Genomic DNA, 22,364 nt, shown 5'->3' on the forward strand with positions numbered 1-22,364 from the left:
TCCCTCACAAATTTAACAGTCTACTAGGTGATGCTAATCTCAGAAATGTGACCTTTTTCTTTAGAAATATCACTCCTTTAATCCACCTTAAAATCTCTATCAAACTACCCCTCCTGTGCTATTAGTATAAATTTTACCCCACTGCCTATGAAATCAAGTCAAAGTTTTTGATGATCACAAGAATTAGGTCTCAGTCTCCAACCAGGTCCCCTCGTGCCTTTCTCTCCTACCTCTCTGCTTTGATCAAGTTGATATCTTATTACTCCCTACTTGGTGCTCCATCCATGGTGATTTCACCGCATAATTTTTCTTTCCATCAATTCCATCTGTTCAGCTCCTGCCTATGTGTGATACTTTGCATGGCCCTGGACCTCAGACTTTCACAGACTAACAACAACTCCCTGCATAAAAGAATGTTACCCAGTTTTCTTACTGTTCTGTTTTACAAAGATTGCATGATGACTTAGATTTCATAGTTGATAGCTGCCTTAAATAAAGGCAATATGGTTTAAAAAGTATACATTTGGTAGAAGAGAATAAAGTCATCCTTCGCTAGAGGCTGCAGTGGGGATGTACTGGAAAGGGGAATAAATATAAAAATAGAACTTGTATCCACTGGAATAATATTCATGATAAATGAACAAAGATTCACTTGGAGAATGAAGGCGAGGACTCAATGTTGGTGCATCACAAGGACAGAGCAAGGGGATTTGACTCACATGAGGGTCAATTAGATGGAGGTTTTAAAATTGTTTCATTTCTCTAAGTTTTATCCTTTAGCTTGACTACTGTTCTATCAGGGTACCTTATACTTCTTTGGTGTCCTACTTTACCATTCCTCCGGACTTAACAACATTTTGGGTACACAGAAGTCAGTGTGGTAAAGCAAAATATGTTAGCAGTCATTGATTTGCTTGTTAGGCAGTGATCAGCCTCCTTTAGAGTTCAGAGGGTCATAGTTTCTATTCCAGAATCATTCAGTGATGGCAGTCAATGCAGGATTAATTTCTGATGTAACACTTTCTGTAGCTGCCTGTAAAGCTAGGATGGGGTTTCAAAATCATGCAAGAAAATAATAGTTTCAAAGAAGAGACAGAGGAAGGTCCCGTAAGATACCATGATCTGAGGATGCTTGGTGATCTCCTGTCCTTTTGTGGAGTAGTATGTTTCACTGTAATTTGAGGCTAGGAACTCCCTGGAAAAGAAGGCAGAGAGGTAGTGAGTTTCACTTATTCTAAAAAGTTAACAGATAAAACCTATTATGTGAGAGAGAAAGCTCTAGTCTGCTTTCAATTCTCAGCAAGAGCCTCTTATGCTAAAAGTAAATAAGCAGAATCAACCCAGTCACATGAAAAGCCTTTCTACCTAGATTTCATGGTTTGGTAAATATGGTAAAAGAGACAGAAAAAGATTCTGGCAGTTTTAGCAATGCATCATTTTGAGACGAACCTAGATAAAATATCATCTAAGTAAAAATCTCTTGCCTTAAGTGCCAAAATTAATGCAAAAAATGTGATATATATGTATCATATAGAAATATATACTATATCTATTTTATCTAAATATACAGCTGTTGGGTTAACATGTATTAAGATATATGTATCATATGTACATATGATATAGGGACTTAATATGATTGCAAGCTTTTTACATTTTACATAAAATTATGCTGTATAATATCAACTGTAAATATATATTATAACCTCTAAAACAAAAGCATTAAACTAAAGCAGAGAGATATTGCTAAAAAGACAATAGATAAATGAAAACCCAGTAGATAAAGTAAAAAAGAAAGCAAATAATTCAAAGATCCAAAGAAGGGCAGGAAAAGAAAACTAGAGTAACAAAAACAGAGGCAAACAGAAATTAAATATTAAATGCAACCATATTGTTTGTAACATTAAATGTTAATGGAGTAAACTTTCCAATTAGAAATCAGATTGTCAGAATTCACTAAAAAGGCAGGACCCAACTACTTGCCATCTTATAAGAGACACATGTTAAATGTTAAGACACCGGTAGGTTGAAAAAAGCATCAGGTAAAATGCACTTCCCAACAAGAGGGGCATTCCATAACGACATAATGATAAGAGGGTCAATTCACCATAAAGAAAAAATGATAATAAATGTGTATGATCCTAAATACTAAGCTTCAGAATACATGAAGCAAACATTTTAAAATTTGAAAGGATAAATAAACAATTCCAAATCATAATTGAATATTTTGACACTCCTCCCTCAGCAATTGGCAGAACAAATAAACAAGTAATATGAGTAAAAATAGAAGATCTAAATAATCCTATCAACCACCTTGTCCTAACTGTTGTTTATAGAACACTTCATCCAGTAACTGCAAAATATATATTCTTTTCAAGGACACGAGGTATGTTTAACAAGTTAGAACATAGGTTTGTCCATAAAACAAATTGCAATACATTTTTTAAAAAATGACATCATACAAAGCTTGACAAAGGTTATGCAAAAAACTATCAAATATTGGAAATTATATAACATGCTCTTAAATAATCCATGAGTCAAAGAAGAAATCTCAAAAGAAATTAGAAACTATTTTGAAAGGAATGATAATAAAAATAAAACACAACAAGGTTTTTGAGATGCATCTAAATTAATGCTTGGAGAAAATGTTATGGTTTTAAATATTATGTCAGAAAAAGTGAAATTTCCCATAAAAAGAGAAAAGTAAACACTAAATAAGTAGAATAAGTGAAATAATAAAGATAATAGATGGATTCAATGAAATAGACAATAGTAAGAATGAAAAAATCCAAATTTTGGTTATTTGCAAAGATCAACAGACTGATAAACGTCTTTAGATTTGTCAAGGAAAAAAGAGGGAAAACTCTGATTACCAATATTAGAAATTATAAAAGAGTTCTCATTAAAGTTATCACAGACAATAAAAGAATAAGAGAATATTATGAAATGCTTTATACCAAAAATTTGACAACTTACATGAAATATACATTTTCCTTGTAAATTATAATTTAAAACTGACACAAAATGAAACAGAAAATCTGCATAACCCTCTCTTACTAAAATTGAATTTTTAATCATAAAATCTCCTCCCCACACATACACACACACACACAAATCTTCAAGGCACAGATAGTTTCATTCGCGAATTCTAACATTCTAAAAATAACATCCTTCAGAAAATATAGGAAGAGAGAACACTTCCTAGCTCATTTCTGAGACCAACATAATCTTAATATAAAAATGTGACAAAGACATCACAAAAAACTAAAATTGCAGAATAATATCCATAATTAACATGATTTCAAAAACCCTTAACAAAATCTTAGTGAACTGAATATAGCAAAGAGGGTTTAATCACAGGGATGCAAGTATGATTTAACATTCAAATATCAATCATGTAAATTACCTTGTGGACATTTCAATGGATGCAGACGATACATTTTCAGCACTTTCAGGAATTAAGAGAACTTTGAGGAAAGGCACATAGAAATTGCTCAATAAATCTTAGCTTCCTTCCATCCTGAGGATGTTAGAATATGCAGATTTTGAACAAATTATCAATATAATTATGTTATTAGGTTTATATTTCTGTACATTTGTCCAGTGGGGGACTCAGAGTGGAAGGAGAGTTTCTTTGGTTTATTTGTTTTGTATTTTTTTTGTTTGTTTTTAGATAATAGGCCAGAGTCTCAATTCTTCAATAGAGTTATCCTTATATTTTACTTTACACTTGACAGTTCTTCATGTCAATGTTTGGGGCTGGGAGGCAGAGCTATTGTGTGTAGGAACGGCCCAAAGGAAAAAAAATGGGAATTCAACAAAAACAGCAACAATGGTTGTGAAGCGAGCTAATGAAGAAAGTTTAAGGCATTAGAATTATTGAGTGTACACAAAATAACTTGATAAATTAAATTCTTCCCAGGCCTTAGCTTCCTTTCCACACAGAGCTTGGTTTGATATCTATTTTCAGTAACTTAGAAGTCACGTTAAAAAACATGGTTTTCAAGTTTCTTTTGTTCCACTGATTCACATAGCATTAATGTATGAACTCCAAGTGCCCCTAATAGGGAGTAGTTTAGGAACTGCAAAACAGTGTGTATAATTGTTATTAAGGTATTGAAATGATATGGGCTTATTTTAGAAGAGCAAGAATTCAGATTACCTATAGATAACCAGGGCTTGAGGAATTCACTTCACCAGAAGATTTTATGAAAACTGGGATACTATAGGCTAATACATCTATAAGGTATTAAATCATAATAGAACTTACCTTGATTTTAAAAGGTGAATTATTAAGATTTTCCTATTTAGGCTTAGTTCATACAACAATTCTTCTTCATAAGCTTCCTGAAAAACAGTATCCATCACATGACTTAAATGTGTGCTCATTTAGTGTGTGTTGGTGGCAGGTAGAGGGGTGTGTAGAGGGGAAAATTACATATTTTTCACAGTCTACCCAGCAGCCCAGCAGTCCTTTTAGGGAAAACAATAAATACTGATGAACCTGAATTTATATGAGAGATTTTGCTTTCAAGTTACTTTTTAATTAAAAATTTTGGTGGCCATTTTTTTTCAGTTATAAAATGAAATTAAATTTATAAAATGCATATTCTCTCCTTATTCAGAGATATACAAGTTACTGTATATGTTTGTAGTTCTACCCCCACAACCGATCTTCTGTTTATGTATTCTTTCATAAAAATAAACCATGGCCATGAGCATTTTCTATTCCAATACATGTTCTTTTACAGTATGTATTTTTTGACTGAAAAGCTAAAAGTGAATTTATTTAATCTTCATCTATATTAGAAATCTCATTTGGGGTATTCACTACAGTTAGAATTTCATTGTCAACAACATGGAAAAAAATGTAAAGCTTTTGGTAAATACTGCCCGATAACCTTGAAGAAAGGTAGTTCAAAATTAGAAATTCACCAGAAATTTATAGTGATTCTTGTTTCCTTGCCTTAGGTATTGTCATTAATAAAAGTCTTTTGGATAATGGAAACGACACCTTATTGTGATAAATTGTTTTCTCTGATGATCATTGGAATTGATATTTTCCTTTTTTTTTTTGGAATTGATATTTTCTTTTTGTTTATTTAGTTTATTTACATATTTGCATATGAGTTTCTAATTTATGTCTTCATCATTTTCTTTTGTGTTATTTTATTTCTTTATGATTCATAAGGATTCTTTATAATTTAAGTATCCACAATTACTAGTCTATCTTGTACATTTCTAGTTTATTGTTTATTCATTTGTTCAGCATCTATTATTTCAAACACAGTGATCATATAAAAAATAAGTGTTGCACAAGATAGAGGTCACTGCCCTCAAGGAAGCCACAGCTTGGCAAAGAAAAAAAATCAAGCAAATGTAGTTGGGTACTATAGGCATCATAATATGAGAAATGCAGTGACTGTCAGGGATATTGAAAGGAGGAGTTGGGGGCAAGGAACAGCACATGCAAAGGTCCTGAGGTAGGAAGAAGCTTGACATGTTTGAAGAAGAGAAGAAGTTTAGTGTTGCCAGAAAATCAAGTATAAATTGAATAGAAATGAGAAATGAAAAGTTGGGAAGGAGTCAAATTATGTATAGCCTACCAAGTCACTTGAGAGGATTTGGACTTTATGCTAAGAGGAAAGAGAAGCAAAAGGTTTAGGCAGAAAATGCAGAAGTTGGTTTGGTATTTTAGATGGCTTGCTTATTATGGATAATGAATTAGCAGAAATCACCACTGTAGGCAGAGAAAGCATATACAGTCTATTGATGGCATACAGGTGATATTAGCCGGAATAGTGATGAGCAGATAATTTGCAAGGATATTTACATGCTAGAATCTACAAGGCTTAGTGGTTGATAGAAGAAGCAAAAGAAAGGAGTCAAGAATTACCTCAGGTTTCTGGTTTGTTTTAACTGAGCCACTACTGAAAGGTGGGTCTTTTGAAGAGGGGCAGCTTTGAGGGAGGAAGAGGGAAGGTTTGTGTTTGTTGAATGTGAGGTATGCATTAGTTAGGATTTTTTTGATTGCAAGTTTAATATAAAATTAGAACCTTATTGTAAAGACAGAGAATTCATAGATGGGCAGGCAAGAAACTAGGTGCTCAATCAAATAAGAAAGGTTGAATCCCATCTCACAACATGGCAAACTATATGTACAGGTGTGTGTGTGTGTGTGCACGCGTGTGTGCGTGCATGTGTCTAACAAGATGTTATAATGGGACTTTTCTGAAATTTCAGTGTTTGAATATGATTTCATATTAGCTAAAAATTATGAAACTATTGATAATATTGTCAAATGTCATAATACTACTTTTCATCTTGTCAATACTGTTTTCAATAAACAGAATTTTCAATTTTATTTTTATTTTATAATTTTACTTATTTTAATTTAACTTTTAAAATAATTTTAATTTTGGAAGCATTTTAGATTTAGAGAAATGTTGGAAAGATAATACAGAAAATTCCCATGGACCCCACAACTCAGGTCTCCCTGTTATTAACACCTTATATTACTGTGGTATATTTGTCACAGCTAATGAACCAAGATTGATATTATCAATCAAAGTCTAAATTTATCCAGACTTCCATATTTTTTGTCTAATGTCCTTTTACTGTTTTAGGATTCCATCCAGAACATTACATTACATTTAGTTGTCATTTCTCCTTAGGTGCCTCTAGATGGTGATAGTTTCTCAGACTTCCCTTATTTTTGATGACCTTGACAGTTTTGAAGAGTACTGGTCAAATAGTGGTCAGGTTTTCTGTAGCTTCTCCCTCAGTTTAGGTTTTTCTGACATTTTTCTCACACTTAGACTGGGGATATGAAGACTTGATAGAAAACAACAAAATCAAGTGCCACTTTCCATCATATCATATCAAGAGCACATACTATCAACATGAGTTATTGCTGATATTAACCTGGACTGCCTCACTGAGGTAGCATCTGTCAGCTTTCTCCACCGTGAAGTTGCACTTTTTCCTCCTTCCATATTATTCTATTAGTGAAGGAAGTCACTATGCACAGCACGTGCTTAAAGGGTGGGGTGCTATGCTCCACCTACTGCAGGGGCAACGGGGGGTGGAGTGCAGGTATCTACATCAATTTTTGATTCTTCTTTATGGGAGATTTGTCTGTTCTCCTTCATTTACTTACCTGTTCAATCATTTATTTATATCAATATGGGCTTATGGATATTCATTGATGCTTTGTGTTATAGTCAAAAACTATGTTACTGACTTTGCTACTCAAATTGTCCCTTTGGCCACTGGGAGACCTTTCAGTTGGCCTCTGTGTTCTTTTGACATATTCCCATAAGTGTGGGTTTGGGTTTGTTTGTTAGTTTGAGGACTTCCTCACTTTCTCGAATTACCAGATGCACCAAAATCATTTTGTATATTTCCTGCCCAGGCTTCATCTTGTAGATTTATCCTGGGACTTTATATATTAATTGTAAGACAATAGAGGCCAGAAGAGCCCACCAGCTTTTGCACAATGGGTGGTAGAAAGCTGGTTTTGACCTCTTAGCTGAGTATCAATGTCCAACCAGTAAAAGGATTGAGGACGTGAGGAAAGAATTGGAGATCAAGAAAAAAACAAAACAAAACTGTTTGCAAGGAAGTTATTGGAGAAAAATGGTTAGACATTATTTCCAAATGCCAGCAGATAAAGAGTTGCTTTTTTTTAATCATCTCAAGCCTCAGTGGGACCATTTGGAGAGTTGAAATGCATCTTACTTGTGTCTGAGAAACCTAAAAACTGGAAAGCAGGCTCCTTTCATGGTGGCGGGAAGACAAGTCATTGCATTGGGAAAGGTCTGCTTTCTCAAGGAGTGTTGGGGCAAAGTGACATTCAGGATGCTTCATGGGCCAAATAAAAAACCTGAGGCTCCAAATGGAAATACCTGATAATAAGTACCTAAGAACAGCCATTGAATGTCTTTTACAATAGTGGGCCTTGAAAAGAACTAAGTTTTGAACTTTTCTCCCTTTTAGGTGTATTGTAGGTTTCAACATAAATATTTATTATTTTTGGAATTAAAATTTTAAATGTTCTTAAATATTAATGCCTGAATAAACACTCTTCTGAGCAACAGGCCAACTAGGCCTTTGTGTTCTTGTGAAAGTTGTCCAACGTTGCTGTAGAATTTGTGAGGTAAATAAACCCGCATATCGGATCACTGGGAAAGCAAAATGCTCAGAGATTATGTTCCGTGGGCACCAGCTCAGAACAAATGAGGTTGTCTCAGATCAGCCTGGAAAGCTTTAGTGGAACTCCTCACATAAACTGGAAGATTTCAAATGCCCCCCAGCCCCAAACCTGAGCTTTATTGTTTTTTGTTTCCTAATGCATCGAAGGACTGCTCTCTCCCCTAAACTTTACAAGCCCACCCACCCAAACACATGCTGTAAGCTGGATAGGAGTCCTCAGAAAAATCAAGACACCTCCCTTATTTGCTTTCTTCATGCCTGTGAGAGCAATGCATCTTATTTATTAAATAAAAGCCTGTACCTTTGTGTCATCCTCATGGGTGTGCCAAATATCTCGCTTCTGTATCAGTGGAAGCCTTTTAGGATAAACCAGTTCTTGACCCTCTACTCCAAGGATGACCTTTTCTAAAAGGAAACACAAGAGGGAAAATACACTTGGCACTAGCATTCACAGTAATTGGATAACAGAATTATTCTCATAGAGCTCACTTTCTCCCAATTAGCAACCATGAAGAAGAGCATCCCTACTTTACAGGTAAGGAAATGGAGACTGGTACTTCCAAACTGGAAAATATAAGCAAAATTGGAAAGTAGGCAAAGAAAACAGGGTCCTTCAGCTTCTTCTATCTTTTCACCTTGTTCTGCAGTTGTCTCCTTTGTCATCTTAGTCTTCTCAGCCTGTCTCTGGATTCTGCCACCTGTCCAAGTCAGCCCCTAGAATGGACTGTTTCAGTGTAAATTACTGATTTTAACTCCATGTGACATTTGCATATGAAGTCTTAACTCTCATAGCTAAATATAAGGCTTTTCCCTGTGAAAGGGATTTTAGATACTTTTGAATCAGTGCTGAGATAATCTTCTATTCATTACCTATCAAATTGGTAGTCATCCATCAGGTGAGCCCTGCCAACCCTACTACAGAGAGCTATAGAGAAAACAGTCTGGGATTTTGGAATCTGCTCATACTTGAACCAAAGTTTTACTAGTTTATTAGCAGTATGACCAAAAGTAGCATACCTAATCTTCCTGATCTATAGATATTGATCTCAAATTTCTTATCGGTAAAGTGGAGATAATAATATCGAATTTTAAGCATTCTAATATACGAAGTGGCTGATCGCTAACACAGTGTCTGGTACCTTGCAGGTATTCAGTAAAATCCACTCCTTCCTCCTTCTCATGGTCTGTCAGAGTATTTAAGAGTGCTACAGCTTTTCATAGGCTTTTAGAATCTTGATTAGCCATAATCTAGTCCAAATCCTATGCTATGCTCTCAGCAAAATCATCAATGGATATTAATGTTTTTATCATTTATAACTTAAACTTGGTGATGAGAGACACATTACCTCATAGCATAATAAGAAAACTCTCATAAAAAGATTAAGACATACCTTCAATCTGAGAAAAGCTTTTGCACAGTGAAAGAAACCATAAACAAGACTAGAAGGCAACCCTCAGAATGGGAAAAAATAGTTGCCTATGAAACAACGGACAAAGGATTAACCTCCAAAATATACAAGCAGCTCATGAAGCTTAATACCAAAAAAGCAAATAACCCAATCCACAAATGGGCGGAAGACCTAAATAGACACTTCTCCAAAGAAGACATACAGATGGCCAACAAACACATGAAAAGATACTCAACATCACTAATCATCAGAGAAATGCAAGTCAAAGCCACAATGTGGTATCACCTCCCACTAGTCAGAATGGCCATCATCACAAAGTCTGGAAACCACAAATGTTGGAGAGGGTGTGGAGAAAAGGGAACTCTCCTGCACTGTTGGTGGGACTGTAAGTTGGTACAGCCACCATGGAAAACAATTTGGAGGTTCCTTAAAAAACTACAAATAGAACTACCATATGATCCAGTAATCCTACTCCTGGGCATACACCCAAAGAAAACCATAATCCCAAAAGAAACTTGTACCATAATGTTTATTGCAGCACTATTTACAATAGCCAGGACATGGAAGCAACCTAAATGCCCATCAACAAATGAATGGATACAGAAGATGTGGCATATATACACAATGGAATATTACTCAGCTATAAAAAGGGATGAGATGGAGCTATATGTCATGAGGTGGATAGACCTAGAGTCTGTCATACAGAGTGAAGTAAGTCAGAAAGAGAAAGACAAATATTGTATGCTAACTCACATATTCGGAATCTAAAAATGGTACTGATGAGCTCAGTGACAAGAATAAGGACACAGAATCAGAGAATGGACTGGAGAACTCGAGGTATGGGAGGGGGCAGGGGATGAAGGGGAAGCTGAGACGAAGCGAGAGAGTAGCACAGACATATACATACTACCAACTGTAAAACAGATAGCCAGTGGGAAGTTGTTGTATAACAAAGGGAGTTCAACTCGAGGATGGAAGATGCCTTAGAGGACTGGGACGGGGAGGGTGGGGGGGACTCGAGGGAGGGTGGGAGGGGAGTCAAGGGAGGGAGGGAATACTGGGATATGTGTTTAAAAACAGATGATTGAACTTGGTGTGCCCCCCAAAAATAATAAATAAATAAATAAATTTTTAAAAAAAGAAAACTCTCATAAAAAGATTAAGACGTACCTTCAATCTGAGAAATAAGTAAAATCATGAAAAATAAACTCCCAGGAAGCATTCTGAATGATTCTGGCAAAAGTGGGGCACATGTGCTTGAGAAAAGACGTGCACAGTTCTTGGTCCTTACTTCTACAGCGAGGATGAAGACCCTAGCAGATAGACAGGCAGTTTTGATCCAGCACAAGGAAGTGTTCCTTGATCATGTTACACAATCTGTGAGGTGCTTGAGGCAAAAACCTGGAGGGTGGACGTCATGTCCTAATTAAAGGCAACCAACGAGATGGTGGTGGTGGAGGAGGTGGGCTGGGCAGAAATCCCTACTTTATGCCTAATGTAAATATGATTCCAGATGTATTAAAAATTCAAAAGTGAAAAAAATCACATATGCCTTGGGAAAAATAATTGAAGAATGTTTATATAAACTTTGGTTGAAGAAGTTCTTTCTATGCTGAAAGCCACCATAAGAACTGTCAAGGAAAATTTAATAAAACAAGCTAGATAGAAATATTGAGAATGAAACACGAGATATTAATCCATATTTCATCCCCCATCCTGATAAAAGAAACCAGAGAGTCACTGGGGCAAGTGGAGGAAATGAGGGAAATAACTTTTCCTTTTTTTTGCTTCCCAGTTTTATTGATATGTAATTGACTACAGCACTGTATAAAATTAAGGTGTACATCATAATGATTTGACATCATATGTTATGAAATGATTCATTTCATGCAGATACCAAAAAAATATTTTTCCTTGTGGTGAGAACTCAAGATCTACTGTCTTACCAACTTTCAAATATACCACACGGCTCTGTTCACTACAGTCATTGTGTTGTACATTCCATCCCTAGTACTTATTTTTCTTATAACTGGGAGCTTTTGACTACTTTCATCCAAACTTCTTTATGAAAACCTATTTATGCCATAAATCACAAATTAATTACAATTAAAAGGCAAATAAAAACTTCAGAAATGTATGCAATATATGTAATAAAAGGTGAAGGCATATCCTTATAATATAGAACTTTTTCAAATCAATACAAAAAGAAAACATTAATGGGCAAATATGCAAATGACCTGTACAAATCTATCTATGTGCATGTGTTCTCTTGTTATATTGGAAGGGAGAGCCCTGATCTGGGATTTTATCCCCTCCCTTATCTCCCATTATAGATTATCTCTAAAGTACACCCATGAACTGAACCAATCTACCATAACTGGAAGTTTTGTTTTGATATTTAAATAATCTAAAGTCTCTCCCCATCACAAAATCCTACCCTCAATCCTGTATTCCACAGCCCTCCACCATCACCCTCTTTTTCATTCCCTTTTCAGTTAAACTTCTCACAAGTTGATCTATATTTCTTGTGCCAATTTTCTCACCTCCAACTCATCCTGATAGATTCCACTTTCATCTGCCTTTATTTTTATTTTTTAATTAATTAATTAATTAATTTTATTGGCTGTGTTGGGTCTTCTTTGCTGTGCGTGGGCTTTCTTTAGTTGCGGTGAGTGGGGGCTACTCTTCATTGTGGTACACGGGCTCCTCACTGCCGTGGCTTCTCTTCTTGCGGAGCACGGCCTCTAGGCACATGGGCTCAATAGTTGTGGCTCACGGGCTCTAAAGCGCAGGCTCACTAGTTGTGGCACACGGGCTTAGTTTCTCCGCGGCATGTGGAATCTTCCTAGAGCAGGGATTGAACCTGTGTCCCCTGCATTGGCAGGCAGGTTCTTAACCACTGCGCCACCTAGCAAGCCCGCATCTGCCTTTATTATTTTACTGATATAGCTAACTAATATCTCTGATGATTTCACAGCTTCTGTATCCAGTGGATACATTATTCTTCATCTACTTGTCCTCTCGGTACTGTTGACCATACCCTCCCTCTTGAAATATTCTATTTGGGTCCCCAGACACACAATCTTCTTAATTTCTTTCTAGCTCTCTGGCAACTTGGGTGCTGTATCTTCTTTTACTAACCTTTAAATTTTGGAGTTCCTCAAAGTATTATCCTATATCTTCCTTTCCTTTACCTATACACTTGTTCCAAATCCATCTCATCTTCAGCTGTGGTTTAATTCTTCATGTTACCCCTCACATTTTATATTTCCAGTCATCTGGGCAATAGACCTTTACAGCCAACTCTACTCAGCATCTTCATTGAAGGGCTCAAAGTCCCTACAAACTCAATAGATACAAAACTAAAGTGCAACTTGTTCTCTTAGTTAACAATATCATCATCCATTCCTCATTGCAAGTCTGAAACCCAGTAGTTATCACTGATATCCCTCATAATCTGTCCAACACTAATTATGTTTATTTTACCTTCTAAATAATCTCATCCACTTTTCTCCAGCTTTTCTGTCTCCATCCTCATCCAGGATATCATAGACTCTCTTTGGCTACATTCCAACAAGTGTGATCTTTTCAAAATGCAGATCTGATTATGGCATGTGCCTGTTGAAAATGCTTCAGTGTTTTTTTTTAATTGGTGTTTAATTGGCTTTAAAGCCTCAGAAGATAAATTGCCTGCCACTTTTTAACTTTATGCCTTTGGGAAAAACATGAAACATTTCTCTACTTCTGTTTTCTCATCTAGAAAATCAATATAACAATAACACGTGCCTTCTAGGGATGGCGTGATTATTAAATGAATCTGTGCTGACAGGCAACCTTACAGTCCCTGGTTCATTCATTCTGTAATTCTCTTAGTGGACTATTTATACTCTTTCTTCTCTCCTCAAATCTCTATATCTCCCCTTACTTATTTTCCACTGATCTCCATACTTTCTATTTCACTGAGAAAAAAGAAGCCATCAGAAGAAAGAAAATCTCATCTTCTCCCATTATCACACCTACGTTTATATCAAGATGTATGCCTACTTCACAGGTGAATTCTAACAAACATTTCAAGAAGAGCTAACACCTAACCTTCTCAAACTCTTCCACAATATAGCAGAGGAGGAACACTCCCAAACTCATTCTACAAGACCACTGTCACCCTGATACCAAAACCAGGCAAAGATGTCACAAAAAAAGAAAACTACAGAACAATGTCACTGAGGAATATAGATGCAAAAATCCTCAACAAAATACTAGCTAACAGAATCCAACAGCACATTAAAAAGATCATACACCATGATCAAGTGGGGTTTATCCCTGGAATGCAAGGATTCTTCAATATATGCAAATCAATCAACATGATACATCATATCAACAAATTGAAGGATAAAAACCATATTATAATTTCAATAGATGCAGAAAAAGCTTTTGATAAAATTCAACACCCATTTATGATAAAACTCTCCAGAAAATGGGCATAGAAGGAAATTACTTCAACACAATAAAAGCCATATATGAGAAACCAAAAGCCAACATCATTGTAAATGGTGAAAAAATGAAAGCTTTCCCTTTAAGAACAGGAACAAGACAATGGTGCCCACTCTCACCATTATTGTTCAACATAGTTTTGGAAGTTTTAGCCACAGCAATCAGAGAAGAAAAAGAAATAAAAGGAATACAGATTGGAAAAGAAGTAAAATTGTGACTCTTTGCAGATGACATGATATTATACATAGAAAACCCTAAAGACTCTACCAGAAAACTGCTAGCACTAATTGATGAATTTAGTAAAGTAGCAGGGTACAAAATTAATGCACAGAAATCTCTTGCATTCCTATACACTAACAACGAAAGAGCAGAAAGAGAAATTTAGGAAACTCTCGCATTTACCATTGCAACCAAAAGAATAAAATACCTAGGAAGAAACCTGCCTAAGGAGGCAAAAGACCTGTATGCAGAAAACTATAAGACACTGATGAAAGAAATCAAAGATGATACAAACAGATGGAGAGACATATCATGTTCTTGGGTTGGAAGAATCAATATTGTGAAAATGACTATCTACCCAAAGCAATTTACAGATTCAATGCAATCCCTATCAAATTACTAATGGCATTTTTCACAGAACTAGAGCAAGAAATCTTACGACTTGTATGGAAATGCAAAAGACCCCAAATAGCCAAAGCAATCTTGAGAAGGAAAAATGCAGTTGGTGGAATTAGGCTTCCTGACTTCACACTGTGCAAGGCCATAGTGATCAAGACAGTTTGGTACTTGCACAAAAATAGAAAGGAAGATCAATGGAATAGAATAGAGAACTCAGAGGTAAACCCAAACACATATGGGCATCTTATCTTTGACCATAGGAGGCAAGAATATACAATGGAAAAAGGACAGCCTCTTCAATAAGTGGTGCTGGGAAAATTGGACAGCAACATGTAAAAGAATGAAATTAGAACACTTCCTAACACCACACACAAAAATAAACTCCAAACGGATTAAACACCTACATGTAAGGCCAGACTATCAAACTCCTAGAGGAAAACACAGGGAGAACACTCTATGACATACATCAAAGCAGGATACTTTTTGACCCACCTCCTAGAATCATGGAAATAAAATCAAGAATAAACAAATGGGACCTAATGGAACTTAAGAGCTTTTGAACAGTGAAAGAAACCATAAATAAGACAAGACGACAACCCTCAGAATGGGAGAAAATACTTGCCAACGAACAACAGACAAAGGATTAATCTCCAAAATATACAAGCAGCTCATGAAGCTTAATACCAAAAAAGCAAATAACCCAATCCACAAATGGGCAGAAGATCTAAATGGACATTTCTCCAAAGAAGACATACAGATGGCCAACAAACACATGAAAAGATGCTCAACGTCACTCATCATTAGAGAAATGTAAGTCAAAGCCACAATGCGGTATCACCTCACACTGATCAGAATGGCCATCATCACAAAATCTGGAAACAACAAATGTTGGAGAGGGTGTGGAGAAAAGGGAACTCTCCTGCACTGTTGATGGGAATGTAAATTGGCACAGCCACTATGGAAAACAATTTGGAGGTTCCTTAAAAAACTACAAATAGAACTACCATATGATCCAGTAATCCCACTCCTGGGCATATACCCAGAGAAAACCATAATCCCAAAAGAAACATGTACCATAATGTTCATTGCAGCACTATTTACAATAGCCAGGACATGGAAGCAACCTAAATGCTCATCAACAGATGAATGGATAAAGAAGATGTGGCACATATATGCAATGGAATATTACTCAGCCATAAAAAGGAATGAAATGGAGTTATATGTAATGAGGTGGATAGAGCTAGAGTCTGTCATACCGAGTGAAGTAAGCCAAAAAGAGAAAACCAAATACCGTATGCTAAGTCATATATACAGAATCAAAAAAAAAAAAAAGTGGTATTGATGAAGCCAGTAACAAGACAAGAATAAGGATGCAGGTGCAGAGAATGGACTGGAGGACATGGGGGGCGAAGGGGAAGCTGGGACGAAGTGAGGGAGTAGCATAGACATATATACACTACCAACTGTAAAATAGATAGCCAGTGGGAAGTTGCTGTATAACAAAGGGAGATCAACTTGATGATGGGTGATGCCTTAGAGGGCCAGGACAAGGAGGGTGGGAGGAAGTCACAGGAGGGAGGGGATATGGGGATATATGTATAAATACAGCTGATTCACTTTGGTGTACCACAAAAGCTGGTATAAAAGTGTACAGCAATTATATTTCAATGAAGAGCTTAAAAAAAAAAAGATGTTTGCCTATATATACTACTTCTCTCTTGTTTCTATAAATGTATTACCCATTCCTCTAAGGAATTAATATACTGGATTCCATTTCTTCTTGTTCCCTAGCCCCAATATCATCATTCTGGCAATTGTTCTTTCTCTAGACTGAATTCCAGTTCCTTTCTCCCCATTTGCTCTTGAAATTACTCCAAACAGACTTTTTACTCCTTTACTCAGCAAGACATTTCTTGTCAATGTTACCAATGATCTGCACCTTTGCCAAATCCAGTGGTCAATTCTCAGTCTTCACTAACTTGACCTCTTACAACCTTTGACACAGTTGATTACTTTTGAAGAGTTTAGCCCATTTGTGGATCTCCTCCATGGTTATTTGCTGCTTATTATTAGTCTTATTTATTGCATCATCCTTCTCTCCCCAGTATCTAAATATCTCAGATTCCCAGGACTCGATTCTTGGAACTTTATATACAATCACTAACAAGGTGGTTCTCAACCAATCTAATGGCTTTAAATATCACCTATAACATGGTGGCTGCCAAATGTATTCACTTAACTCAAACTTCTCTAAGTTTCAAACTCATAGAAACAATTCTCTTTCAACACCTTTACCTGGTAGATATCTCAAACACAAGTACAAAGCTGGACTTCTGATCTTTCTCTTCAAACCTGGTATTTTCAGTCCTTCCTGCCTTAGGATATTACAGCTCCATCCTTTCAAGTCATCTTTGATTCCTCTCTTTTCTCCACCTTGCATCCCATCCATCAGCAAATCTAGTTGTTTCTGTCCTCAAAAGACGTTGTGGGGACTTCTCTGGTGGCACAGTGGTTAAGAATCCACCTGCCAATGCAGGGGACATGGGTTTGATCCCTGGTCTGGGAAGGTCCCACATGCCACGGAGCAACTAAGCCTATGCATCACAAGTACTGAGCCTGTGCTCTAGATCCCGTGAGCCACAATTACTGAGCCCACGTGCCACGACTACTGAAGCCCAAGCGCTCTAGAGCCCATGCTCCGCAACAAGAGAAGCCACTGCAATAAGAAGCCCACGCACCAAAATGAAGAGTAGCTCCCGCTCACCACAACTAGAGGAAGCCCGTGTGCAGCAGTGAAGATCCAACACAGCAAATAAATAAATAAATAAATAAATAAATAAATAAATAAATAAATAAATTTACTTTAAAAAAAGGCATTGTAAATCTGAACACCTCTTACTATATTTGCTGCTGCTGTGCTGAACCAAGACATCATCATCACTAGCCTAGTTTATTAAAATAGCCTCTTAGTTGTTCTTACTGTTTTTCTCTCAGTCCCTCAAAGTGTATTATCTACACAGCATCCAGAATAATCTCATTAATGTACATCACATTAGAGGATTCTTCTGCTCAAAACTTTTTGGTGGCTTCCCATCTCAGAGTAGCAGCCAAAGACCTATGAGTACCTCTAGGAGCTATAGGATCTAGCCTGATGCTCTCTGGCTTCATATCTTATTATTCTCCTCACTCACACTGATTCTGTCACCATGTGCCCTGGCTATTTATTGAACAAACCAAGCACTTTCTGCCTCAAGGGTCTTTGTTTGTTGTTCTTTCTGCCTGGGATATTCTCCTATCAGCCACATGTCTTGCTTTCTCTTTGCTTGCAGGTCTCTACTCAAATGTCATCATGTTGATGAGGTCTCCTCCAAAAGCTCTATGCAAAATAGGCTCACCTTCTATCCTAGTACCTCTAATCCCTCTGTTATCTTGCATTTGATGCCCTCTGGAATGTTATATATTTACTTGTTTATGTATTTTTATTTTAATTGCCTGACTCTCTTCCTTTAAATTTAGCAATTGTGAGTTTTGTTCACTGCTGTGTCTTTAGTGCCTAGGACTAGATTGATAAATAATTTTTATAAAGTAAGTATATTAACACATTTAAGAACTTGGAAAGATACCCAGTAATAGTAAGCACCTAATAAAAGTAAACTATAATTATTTTAATTTTTAATTAGGAGGAGGTTGTATAATGTAGTAAATAAGAGTGGACATTCAGGTCCAAAGCACCTGGGTTCAGTTCCCAGCACTTACCATTTCTACATGTAGACCTTGCACAGTATCTGACCTCTCTGTACCTCAGTTTTCTTATCTCCCCAAATGAGGATAACTATAGTATCTCATTCAGCAGCTGTAGTCAGAATTAAATGAGATAATTTAACTGAGTTATGTAAAAGCGGTATCTGCTACTTATTAAAAGCTAGATGTGTTGATTTTTTAAGAACTATATAAATGTTGATTTTTGTTTTTGTTATTTTTTATACCAATTTTATCCACTTTCCATCTTCCTTTTCTTCCCTGAGCCTCGGGATCTCTGGCTTCCTCTCTTTGCCCCAACTATGCTATGCTTTCTCCAGGCAGAGAATCTCTGGATACACTTGTTTTCTCTCTTTCCTCTCCTCTCTGTGGCCAGATTAATTCCTCATTCTTCAGTTCTTAGTTCAAGGGTCACTCTCTCAAGAAAGCCTTCTCTAACTCCGGAGTCTAGACTAAGTTTTTTTTTGAAACAAGGTGCTCTTTTCTTCTCCAAAAAGTTGATAGTTTATCACAAAATTACTCATACAATTATTTGATTATCTGTCTCTTGCAGCAAACTATAATCTCTAGAAAGCAAAGATCCTGCTTGCCTTTTCTTGCTCTGGTACCACAAATCTAGCAGTGCCTCTCATATAGACACTATATTCCATATAAATTTGTCAAATGCAATAAAAATAACTGGCAACATCATTATTATCTGGCTACATCCTCATGTGTTTCTAAAAAATTTGAACATAATTGAAACAACTTTAATCTAAATGATCATCTCTACCAGTATAGTTTCTGATAATCTTTCAGGTCATTACAAGAGATAGTTGAAGACTGATGGGCATACTCAGTGTATCTGACCCGTCACCAAACAAATGCTCATCTACATGTCAAGTGGAATTTACCAGCTTCATTCACAGTGACAGTTAGAGCATTTTATTTATTTATTTTTTTAACTTTATTTATTTATTATTGTTTTGGAGGTACACCAAGTTCAATCATCTCTTTTTATACACATATCCCCGTATTCCCTCCCTCCCTCGACTCCCCCCCCACCCTCCCTCGAGTCCACCCCATCGTCCCCCTCCCAGTCCTCTAAGGCATCTTCCATCCTCGAGTTGAATTCCCTTTGTTATACAGCAACTTCCCACTGGCTATCTATTTTACAGTTGGTAGTATATATATGTCTGTGCTACTCTCTCGCTTCATCTCATCTTCCCCTTCACCCCCTGCCCCCTAGCAAACCTCGAGTTCTCCAGTCCATTCTCTGCATCTGCATCCTTATTCTTGTCACTGAGCTCATCAGTACCATTTTTAGATTCCGTATATGTGAGTTAGCATACAATATTTGTCTTTCTCTTTCTGATTTACTTCACTCAGTATGACAGACTCTAGGTCTCTCCACTTCATGACATATAGCTCCATCTCATCCCTTTTTATAGCTGAGTAATATTCCATTGTATATATATGCCACATCTTCTGTATCCATTCATTTGTTGATGGGCATTTAGGTTGCTTCCATGTCCTGGCTATTGTAAATAGTGCTGCAATAAACATTATGGTACATGTTTCTTTTGGGATTATGGTTTTCTCTGGGTATATGCCCAGGAGTGGGATTACTGGATCATATGGTAGTTCTATTTGTAGTTTTTTAAGGAACCTCCAAATTGTTTTCCGTAGTGGCTCTACCAACTTACATTCCCACCAACAGTGCAGGAGAGTTCCCTTTTCTCCACACCCTCTCCAACATTTGTTGTTTCCAGATTTTGTGATGATGGCCATTCTGATCAGTGTGAGGTGATACCGCATTGTGGCTTTGACTTGCATTTCTCTGATGATTAGTGATGTTGAGCATCTTTTCATGTGTCTGTTGGCCATCTGTATGTCTTCTTTGGAGAAATGTCCATTTAGATCTTCTGCCCATTTGTGGATTGGGTTATTTGCTTTTTTGGTATTAAGCTTCATGAGCTGCTTGTATATTTTGGAGGTTAATCCTTTGTCCGTTGTTTCATAGGCAACTATTTTTTCCCATTCTGAGGGTTGCCTTCTAGTCTTGTTTATGGTTTCTTTCACTGTGCAAAAGCTCTTCAGTTTCATTAGGTTCCATTTGTTTATTCTTGATTTTATTTCCATGATTCTAGGAGGTGGGTCAAAAAGGATCCTGCTTTGATGGATGTCATAGAGTGTTCTGCCTATGTTTTCCTCTAGGAGTTTTATAGTGTCTGGCCTTACATGTAGGTCTTTAATCCATTTGGAGTTTATTTTTGTGTGTGGTGTTAGGAAGTGTTCTAATTTCATTCCTTTACATGTTGCTGTCCAATTTTCCCAGCACCACTTATTGAAGAGGCTGTCCTTTTTCCATTGTATATTCGTGCCTCCTTTGTCAAAGATAAGATGCCCATATGTGTTTGGGCTTACTTCTGAGTTCTCTATTCTATTCCATTGATCTTCCTTTCTATTTTTGTGCCAGTACCACACTGTCTTGATCACTATGGCCTTGTAGTATAGTTTGAAGTCAGGAAGCCTGGTTCCACCAATTCCATTTTTCCTTCTCAAGATTGCTTTGGCTATTCGGGGTCTTTTGTGTTTCCATACAAATCGTTAAGATTTCTTGCTCTAGTTCTGTGAAAAATGCCATTGGTAATTTGATCAGGATTGCATTGAATCTGTAAATTGCTTTGGGTAGTACAGTCATGTTCACGATGTTGATTCTTCCAATCCAGGAACATGGTATGTCCCTCCATCTGTTTGTGTCGTCTTTGATTTCTTTCATGAGTGTCTTAAAGTTTTCTGCATACAGATCTTTTGCCTCCTTAGGCAGGTTTATTCCTAGGTATTTGATTCTTTTGGTTGCAATGGTGAATGGGAGAGTTTCCTTAATTTCTCTTTCTGCCCTTCTGTTGTTAGTCTATAGGAAAGCAAGAGATTTCTGTGCATTAATTTTGTATCCTGCTACTTGACTAAACTCATCAATTAGTGCTAGCAGTTTTCTGGTAGCGTCTTTAGGGTTTTCTATGTATAATATCATGTCATCTGCAAAGAGTGACAATTTTACTTCTTCTTTTCCACTTTGGATTCCTTTTATTTCTTTTTCTTCTCTGATTGCTGTGGCTAAAACTTCCAAAACTATGTTGAACAATAATGGTGAGAGTGGGCACCATTGTCTTGTTCCTGTTCTTAAAGGGAAAGTTTTCATTTTTTCACCATTTAGAATGATGTTGGCTTTTGGTTTCTCATATATGGCTTTTATTATGTTGAGGTAATTTCCTTCTATGCCCATTTTCTGGAGAGATTTTATCATAAATGGATGTTGAACTTTGTCAAAAGCTTTTTCTGCATCTATTGAGAGATCATGTGGTTTTTATCCTTCAATTTGTTGATATGATGTATCACATTGATTGATTTGCGTATTGAAGAATCCTTGCATCCCAGAGATAAACCCCACTTGATCATGATGTATGATTTTTTTAATGTGCTGTTGGATTCTGTTAGCTAGTATTTTGTTGAGGATTTTTGCATCTATATTTTTCAGTGATATTGGTCTGTAGTTTTCTTTTTTTGTGACATCTTTGCCTGGTTTTGGTATCAGGGTGATGGTGGCCTCGTAGCATGAGTTTGGGAGTGTTCCTCCTTCTGCAATATTTTGGAAGAGTTTGAGAAGGATAGGTGTTAGCTCTTCTCGAAATGTTTGATAGAAATCGCCCATGAATCCATCTGGTCCTGGGCTTTTGTGTGTTGGGAGATTTTTAATCACTGCCTCAATTTCCGTACTTGTGATTGGTCTGTTCATAGTTTCTATTTCTTCCTGGTTCAGTCTTGGAAGATTGTACTTTTCTAAGAATATATCCATTTCTTCCAGGTTATCCAATTTATTGGCATATAGTTGCT

The 22,364-nt window shown here is 36.6% G+C and overlaps 1 protein-coding gene across 1 annotated transcript in view; it reads right to left on the reverse strand.

The window, feature by feature from the left end:
- The window catches only part of ADAM7 (ADAM metallopeptidase domain 7), a 45,565-nt gene extending 34,723 nt beyond the window's left edge, over nucleotides 1-10,842 (reverse strand). The window contains exons 1-4 of the mRNA XM_057720642.1: nucleotides 10,791-10,842; nucleotides 8,513-8,616; nucleotides 4,268-4,344; nucleotides 1,117-1,195 (exon numbers count right to left, since the gene is read on the reverse strand). Coding sequence (XP_057576625.1) covers nucleotides 1,117-1,195; nucleotides 4,268-4,344; nucleotides 8,513-8,616; nucleotides 10,791-10,842 — 312 coding nt within the window. The remainder of the gene's footprint in view (nucleotides 1-1,116; nucleotides 1,196-4,267; nucleotides 4,345-8,512; nucleotides 8,617-10,790) is intronic.
- Nucleotides 10,843-22,364: the final 11,522 nt, after the last annotated feature.

Source organism: Hippopotamus amphibius, chromosome 2 (genome assembly GCF_030028045.1).
Source record: "Hippopotamus amphibius kiboko isolate mHipAmp2 chromosome 2, mHipAmp2.hap2, whole genome shotgun sequence".
Classification (NCBI taxonomy): Eukaryota; Metazoa; Chordata; class Mammalia; order Artiodactyla; family Hippopotamidae; genus Hippopotamus; species Hippopotamus amphibius.